The sequence below is a fragment of the Perca flavescens genome, chromosome 9 (assembly GCF_004354835.1).
Source record: "Perca flavescens isolate YP-PL-M2 chromosome 9, PFLA_1.0, whole genome shotgun sequence".
NCBI classification, from domain to species: domain Eukaryota; kingdom Metazoa; phylum Chordata; class Actinopteri; order Perciformes; family Percidae; genus Perca; species Perca flavescens.
Window position 1 is genome coordinate 33,683,363 of NC_041339.1, and position 8,818 is coordinate 33,692,180.

The 8,818-nt window shown below is 40.0% G+C and overlaps 1 protein-coding gene across 1 annotated transcript; it reads left to right on the plus strand.

The window, feature by feature from the left end:
- The first annotated feature begins 283 nt into the window (after positions 1–283).
- On the plus strand, positions 284–7,825 carry LOC114560977 (alanine aminotransferase 2). The gene is made up of 11 exons (XM_028586610.1): positions 284–388; positions 821–910; positions 1,340–1,448; positions 1,570–1,703; positions 3,623–3,866; positions 4,363–4,442; positions 4,549–4,685; positions 5,606–5,780; positions 6,461–6,616; positions 7,275–7,387; positions 7,506–7,825. Exons 1-11 carry the CDS (start codon positions 284–286, stop codon positions 7,678–7,680), a joined length of 1,518 nt encoding a protein of 505 aa, XP_028442411.1. The 3' UTR covers positions 7,681–7,825.
- The last annotated feature ends 993 nt before the right edge of the window (positions 7,826–8,818 follow it).

Consider the following 8,818-nt stretch of genomic DNA (forward strand, 5'->3'; position numbering starts at 1 on the left):
AAATCTGAAAAAAGTATCAGTCGAGGAGCATTTTACATGTACAAAGTCCAACTTAGAAATTAGGTTTTGTCCTGAAGTACAGTATAAAAATAAGATTACTCATCAAACATTTTCAGACAGGGCAGACTGGTTAGCCATTACCGTCTCACTCGTGCATGCCAGCAGAGTTTTCAGGAAGAGTGCATTTACTGTACCACGTTTTGCTCCAAGCTCCTCAGAGTATAGTAGATTCCAGTGCATAGTTTGTAAATCCAAAATTTCAAACAATTCCTGCAAAAAGACGATGAGTTCTCTGCAATTTGTGAATCCCAGGGTGAGGGGGATCAGAGGGTCTCCACACAGTGGACTGCAGAGTCTGGCTGAACGCATCACACAAGAGATCACACAGGTAAGTGCCTGTTATCTGTCCATATATTTTTTTAGCCTCACACTCAGTATACTGGAGAAAGTATTTTTTTTACTTTTTTTTTTTTTGCCCATCAAATGCAAGGATGTACAAAGAAAAGTCCAATATTTACTTCCAATGTGGTCCTTGATGTGTTGCAAGTTAAGATATGGAGTCCAGGTGTCAACAAGGAAACTTCCAACAAGCCAACGAAATACTGTACCTGTTTATCACCTGGAATACACTGATTCACACCAAAGAAAAATAAATTAAGACAAATTGAGATTACATACAGTACATGTTAAAAGAGGAGTAATTAGTGTACACTTATTTCCCTTAACCCATGATTTGAGAATACTGTAAACGTAATGGTGTTTTTTTGGTTTTCAGTCCTGACTGGACCTGATTCTTTCCTGCATTAATGTTCTCTTGCAGGGGGTGCAGAAACCTTTCAAAGAGGTGATAGATGTCAGCTCAGGTGATCCCCACAAAGCAGGAATGAAACCCATCTCATTTGTTCGCCAGGTTAGTTTTATCATTGGAGTATCATTTTTCTTTTTCTTGGCTCGCACACTTTCAAAACTATTCTTCATGATGTCAGTGTTTCAAGAATATTTTCATATTTCACATATAGTGGTGATCATCAGATTTTATTGAATTCATTTTATTTGTTTGTTTTTAAGAAATAAAATTACAATTAAAAATGTATTATATCCATGCGTATCTTTTTTGTAGTTACTTTAATTGTATATTGACTGCTGTTATGGTATACATTTTACATTATTCTTCTGATCACACGACCATAGTCATATTTTATGTGTTATTATAAGTTTGTGTTTGTGTTTCTTTATGGCTGCAGCGTGGGTTAAGTCCCCAAAACAAATTTTCCATGTTGTGGGACAATAAAGTTTATCTTGATCTATATTGTCTTAAAATCCGGACTATTTTCTTTAGGTCTTGGCAGTATGTCTGCACCCTCAGCTGCTGAAAAATGAAACCCTTCCTCTGGATGTCAGGCTGAGGGCCCAGAGGCTCCTGGAGGTCTGCGATGGAGGAAGTGTGGGTGAGGACTGGAAAAGTTACTTTCCATACAGTGTGTCTGACTTTTAAAAAGACATTTTAATGAACAAATGTCAAATGTCTGTTTAATTAACAAATGTCGATATCCAATGATTGATCGATAGGTTCCTATACAGCCTCCTCTGGCATGCCTCATGTCAAGCAAAGCATCGCTGAGTTCATCACGAGACGAGACGCTGGAGTGCCTTCACACGCTGAAGACATCTTTATCTCTGCTGGTTCTCAAAGGGCCCTGATGGTATAAACACACTTTCATTATCACTGCATCACTATTCGGTGTCCAGATACACTCTGAAAAAATTTCACAGGCACAGAGGTGGAAAGTAATGAATTACAATTACTCATGTTACTGTAATTGAGTAGTTTTTTGTGTGTACTTTTACTTTTTAAAAGTGCCCTGCCATACAAAACCATTTTTCTAAAATATGTTAGGTCCATATGTGTTTGTGTTATGTCGTGAATGTGAAAATGAACTGCTACCTCCTCTGTCAGCTCTAGCCACTGAAAAGAAATAAGTGGAGAAATCAGGCCAATTACAAAAGCTGGTCAGTCTGACATCATGCTGCCTGAGCTCATTACTATTCATGAGCTCGCCCAGTTGCGCTGGGTAAAGGATGCTGATAGCCAGGCTCTCATTGGTACGGTGGCCGACAGGGGCAAACGCCCTGCAACTTCAGAAAACACATGCAAATAGACAAAACACAAGCAAAGGAAGAAAACAACTTAATTAATTTGACAACACATGTGCAGCCTTCAGCACAATTTAGCGTGGGATTTATCAAACTGAATAAATCCCGCCTGCAAATAAACATAAAACTGCTTTGCTTGCTCCATTGTGTTGTAAGTAAGACATCTGCTGAAAAAGTTATTGTATTGATCAGCATGATTGCCGTACTGTTTAGTTCAAAAACATCCAAAACACCAAAGGAAGACGAGCCGACCAAACGCAAGCTTTTATTTTGAAAGGTCGAAGCTCGAGCACGGCACCAGCCTCTCGGCTGAGACGGGAGCAGACTGTATATTACTAATATATTATATTATGTTATTAATAAGGGCATGAGACAGGAGTTCTCTTTTTACTATGCAGCCATACCCGACTCTAATAAAAAGGCAGAAAAAGGGTCGAAAATCCAGCTGTTCCACTTAGCTGCTCCCTCTAGAGGTCTGGAGAACTTCCGTTGTGGAATCTGGATGCAACGTTTTTCTTTTGCATTTGTTTTCGGGGTTTGTGTGCTTTTCTTTTTGCATCGTTTTTATTCGCATCGCGTTTATGTATTTGGTTGTGTTGTGTGTATTTGCATCGCGTTTGCTGAATGCTGCGCATGTGTTGTCAAATTAATGAAGTTGTTTTTCTTTTTGCTTTGCTTCTTTTTTCGGGGTTTGCTTTTCTTTTTGCATTGTTTTTTAATTGCAGCGCGTTTGTATATTTGGTTGTGTTGTGTGTATATGCAGCGCGTTTGCTGAATGCTGCACATGTGTTGTCAAATTAATGTAGTTGTTTTCTTAATTTGCTTGTGTTTTGTCTATTTGCATGTGTTTTCTGAAGTTGCAGGGCGTTTGCCCCTGTCGGCCACCGTACATTGGCTAGCTGATTTTAAGAAATGATTCATTTTTTGTCAATATAATTATTTTTATATTAATGTCACATGTCCGACTGTACAAAAAACAATTAATACTTGAAATGTATTAATTTATGAGTTCATAATGCCCTGATGTGTGCCCTTTACTTATGTATAGGCATATGTATGTATGTATGCATGCATGTATGTATGTATGTGTGTATGTATACATGTATGTATGTATGTATGCATACATGTATGTGTGTATGTATACATGTATGTATGTATGTTTGTATGTATGTATGTATTTATACTACCCTTAAGGGATGTGTTGCTATCATTGCTGTATGGCTTGGCTCAGTTTAAACCGTTTGCAAATACATACAGAGAACGAAAGCCAAGAACTTTCTTTTATTATCTGTTGACACCCAGTCATAACATAAAAAAAAAAAACATAAACTACTTTAAGTGCATTCAGCCATGAAGGTACAAACTCCGGACAGCAAGAATCAAGTGCAAACACATTAGCTTCAAATAAGCCAAACTACAACGAGTCACAATATCAACGAAGTTTTGTGTATTGATCTGCTGTGTCAAGGTGGTTGTAAAGCTGCTGGCCAGTGGGGAGGGGAAGACTCAGACAGGCGTGTTGACCCCGAGGCCCTGCCCACACACCCTGCCCCCGCTGCTGGATGAGGCCGGGGTGACACTGGTGCCGTACCAGCTGATGGAGGACCGAGGCTGGGCTGTAGACTTGGACGAGCTGCACCGAGCTTTGAAGACCGCTAGGGGGCGCTGTGAGCCCAGAGCCATTTACATCAGCAACCCAGGAAACCCCACAGGTAAACATCATACAGTACAGTAGCTCCATTCAAGCCATATGTTTTAAACTAGAGATGTTCCGATACTGATACCAGTATTTGTAAAAGCCTCCGATACTGTCTAAATTGATGGTATTGGTATCGGAAAGTACTGGAGTTCATGCACCGATCAGATACCGCATAATAATTTAGAGTTTATTTATGTTGTTTTTCCCATTGATGCTGACTGTCAATCTGGATAATAAAAGAAACACGGCATTCATTTTTGTGTTTGTTCATTTTTCTGAGCAACAACAAAATGAGAAATCATATCACATCCGTACAGGGATAGTAGTATACAGCTGTTAAAACATAATAAAATACACGACACACTGGTATCGGATCGGTACTTGGTATCGGCCCATACGCAAGTTCAGGTATCCTAATCGGTATCGGGGAGCAAAAAAATGGTATCGGACCATCTCTTTAAACTTCCTTGCTGTCATCACTTTCTGCATGCGGCTGTTTGTCCTCCTAGGTCATGTGCAGGACGGGAAATCAATAGAGGAAGTGATTCGGTTTGCAGCAGCGGAGAGGCTCCTACTGTTGGTTGATGAGGTGATCACAAACTGTATCTTCAGACTGGAATTTAACAGAGTAGCTGGCTGCCTTTTCGCTCACACACTCTTTCATTATCTATCAATTCATTAACTCTGCACTCCAGGTGTACCAGGACAGCGTGTATGGACAGGAGAAGGAGTTTATTTCCTATAAGAGAGTTCTGTTTGAGATGGACAAAGAGTACTCAGAGACAGTGCAGTTTGTCTCCTTCCACTCTATATCCAGCGCCTGCATGGGAGAGTGAGTTCTGTCTCTTACACTTGCATTTGTTGGTTTGCTGACAGCATCATGCAACATGCAGCTTTAACCATTTACATACACATTCTACAAGGATCCCAATGAATCCTGGAGAAGCAGCGTTCGGTTTTTATGCACCACATATCTGGAACAAACTCCCAAAAAACTGCATGTCCGCTACAACTCTCTGTTTTAAATCAATTTCTTACACTGTAACTTTTATTCATATCTGTCCTATTCCATTTAATGTTTCATGTAAAGCACTTTGAATTGCCTTGTTGCTGAAATGTGCTATATAAATAAAACTGCCTTGACTGTAAAAATCAATATGTCTGAGCATTGTTAACAAATTCCAATAAAACCGACCATACATTAAAAAAAAGATTTAGAGATTTTTTTTAAAAGGTTCAGCAATTCCCTTAAACAGCTGGGTAATGTAGTTTTAACAAACATTACTCGAACAGGAGGAAATAGCATATTTGTTGGGGACTATTTTCTGATTAAAAAAAGGAGTGATGTGTCAATAATGATAAAAGATGAGCATTTTATTTCAGGCCACACAACCCTCAACCACCCATACAGATCAGTTCACACCGAAGCACTGAAAAATTTACTTTGAATAATAGTTAAGTAAAATAAAAAATAAAAAAAAATGTATACAAATAAAGAAAATGGAAATGTACCTGAACAGCAACTGCATAGGCGATCGCAGCCAAAACACACAAACCAACAAAAATAAATGATCATTTAATTTTGCATTTCGAGCAAAGAGAGAGTAAATAACCCAACATCTTCATGACCAGTAAACTACACCACTAAATCACTGCACCACTTAATCAATGACAAACATTCAAACAATGAATGTGGCTCTGACTGCGTATTGAATAACAAGTAACCAAATGACTTCTGTATCTGTGTCCTAGGTGCGGTCTGAGGGCAGGATACATGGAGCAGGTCAACATGGACCCAGAGGTGATGCATTTTGTTGATACTATGCTGTGTACTGATATTAGTACTCCAGTCACAGGACAGCTTGCTCTGGAGCTCATGGTCAACCCACCTAAACCTGGAGACCCATCCTATGACACATACACACAGGTGAGACATCTGCAGAGCCTCTTTGGGGCAGAGCGGGGGTCCCTTGACCTCTGACCTCCAAAGAGTAAATGCTGTAAACATAGTCTTTTTAAATCTTTACAATCATTCCCAGAAAGAAACAAGCAGGCCTGCCTTGTTGCACGATCCAAATGTTCTTCAAAACATAACATTTTCAGCGTTGCTCAGTTTTAACGTAAACACAAAGAAAGTGAGGGACATCCAGCGGAACTTCTGGCAGCGCCGGAAATATCCCGTAAATGAAGCGTCGTCGATCCAGACTACCCCTTTAAAGACATGCCCACTTCATGGTAATCCCAAGCAGTTTTTTCACGCAGCATAAATGTGTTGTTTTAGTCTATTCTAAAATGTTGCATTTGAATATTTCTGCATACTGGGGTTCCTAAACAGTCTTGGTGTTGCATGAATTGGGTCTGACTGGAAGGCTGAGACTCTTGAGACCAATTGGCAAAAGACTCTGCCCAGGGTGGAATGCCCCTGAACCCCCCCCGTACATTTGGGCTAAGCCCCGAATGTTCACAACATCTGGCTCCGCCCCGGCAAAAGATTAGAGTCCTGCTTTATTTGCTCATATGTATCCCTACAGTATAGGCCCATGTATTACCAGTTACAATCAAATCTCTGTTCCTTCTTCTTTTAATTATTTTTTTTTTTGTTCAAAGGAGATTCTCCTCACTCTGGCCACTTTGTCCCAGAATGCTCAGCGGGTTCAGGAGATTCTGAATGATCTACCAGGCATGAGTTGCCAGCCAGCAATGGGGGGAATATACCTTTATCCCTGCCTGCATTTACCATCTGAGATTATAGAGAAGGCCAAGGTGAGAAATGTTACAAGAACTTTCATGTTCATGTACTGTCACAAAATGTATACTGCAATGTGGTGACAGGGTTTTTTAGAGGACTGCACTTGGATGTTTTGCATGTTTCAGCAACTTTACCAAAAACTGTATATAATTTGTATTACTGCCAACTCCTTTTTGAAGTGGTTTTGTCCTTTTTGACCTTCAATGCAGACTGTCATGTCCTATTTTCCATTCTTTTCCATATCATGTATTAAAAAAATCAAACTTGACTTCTGTAATTCAAACTTTACCTTTGCTTTTACAACCATATGATTTGACAGGCCATAAAACACAGGGCTTTTATGCGGGGGATAAGAGTTTGTGTCTCAGGGAAAACACAAGACTTTCACCAAGAAAACACGAGTTTGTGTCCAGGGAATACTACTTAAGGGGACCGCTATTTTAATCCAAACCACGCTCTTTTCTATCCTCAACTTAACTGTCGTCGCCGCATAAGGGTCACGTTTTGTCTGCTAAAGAAAGAGGAAGGTGACGGACATCCGGCCTAAAAAGAGGGACATCCGGCGGAGTTTCCGGCGGCACTTATACAATCCCAGAAGTGGGACGTCGCCAATAAAGACTATTCTGTCAGTAATAACTAAGATACTGAAGACATTCACATCTCTGCTTTTAGAAATTGGAGGTGGAGGCAGATGTTCTGTACTGTCAGATGTTACTAGAGGAAGAAGGCGTGTTCTTAGGAGCAGGATGTCAGTATGATGGAACAACTGGAAACCACCATCTGAGGTGAGAGACATGACATTTGACACATTAGTCAGGTATGTTACCTTGTTAAAAAAGCAACTGCATTATGTTGTCTCTCTCTCTCTCTCTCTCTCTCTCTCTCTCTCTCTTTGTCTATCAGGTTAAGTATCCTTGTTCCTCCTGACACCCTGGAGGAGGTCTTGGATCGCCTTGGCTCCTTTCACCTTCGCTTTGTACGGGACAAACTTCCTCACCCTGACGGAGGTGTGAAGGACAGAGACATGGGTGAAAATTTCAGGTCCTTTTCGACCGCAGGAATTTTCCCTATGAATTAACCTTTTAAGGGACCTCATTCTATCTTGTGAAGGGCTCATTCCATGGGTCTGAATCTTGTTTCAAATGCAGATCTCCTTTAAAAACAACACTTAAAGCTACACTAGAGAACTTTTCCCGCTTCGGTACCCCTACAGGTTGGAAGCAGAATTGTCCCATCATGTCTCATTCGAACTACAGATCCTCTACCCGATCGGGCAAACTTGCATAGTGCGGTTATAGCCGATAGAGGGCTGGAAAGCGAATGCAGAAGTGCCGTTCAACCTGTTACGAGTTGATGAACCACTGAAACAATTTTGGAAACATTATTTTAAGTTACAAAAAGTTCTCTAGTGTTGCTTTAAGGGTTTGTGACTAAATTAAAGTACCTTTATTTTACATGGAAATATGCATTTTAAATTACCAAAGCGTTGCGACCGACATAGGCCTTCATCAGGGTCATTGTCAACAGTAGCTTGCTCACCTATATTGTGTTACACTAATCAGTGGACTGGGAGTGTGGACAAGCCTATTGGTTAAAAACAAGAAAATGATACATCATCAATCAAAGGGAGAAAGAATGAGCAGGGACAGGAGGGGAGGGGGAAGTTATTGCGTTTCGACTGCAGGCACCAGGGTCTAAATGATGCCCAGGATGGAGACTGAGAGCATTGAAGGCTCAAGCGGCTTGCAGATCAGATCATACTTGGTTTATTTGCTTCACAGTTTGATAGAATTTTTTTCCTTAACTGTACTGTGACCGATTTATTTAGGCAACAATACGCAAAACAGTATTTTCTTGTTTTGAAAAATGCAAATAAAAGAAAAAATGTTCTTCTTTTACAAACCGATTCTTATGTACATCAACTAAAGACCGAAGAATTTAGAAAACAATTTCCTCTACATCATGTCCCAATTGATAGTAAATGTCTAAAGATGGAAGTCTAAACAATACAAAGACATTGTCTAAACAAAGTTCATGAAAATCCATCCTATAAAAAAAAAACATTATATATTAACATTATTGTGGCCTTGGAGGAAAAGTCAGTGGGATTCATTCTCATTCATTCATTCATAATGCTAGATGGTTGATCCCAAATTTGGTGTGACAGTGGACAGAAGGTTCCTCCACATGTGTAACATGGAAATATCTTGATGTAG

Bases quoted from the DNA above. Each gene is read 5' to 3' on its own strand.
- LOC114560977 (XM_028586610.1), top strand. From the start codon at position 284: ATGAGTTCTCTGCAATTTGTGAATCCCAGGGTGAGGGGGATCAGAGGG. The intron at 1,449-1,569 runs GTGAGGACTGGA...ATTGATCGATAG, and splicing joins CTGCGATGGAGGAAGTGTGG to GTTCCTATACAGCCTCCTCT. The intron at 6,617-7,274 runs GTGAGAAATGTT...CTCTGCTTTTAG, and splicing joins AGATTATAGAGAAGGCCAAG to AAATTGGAGGTGGAGGCAGA.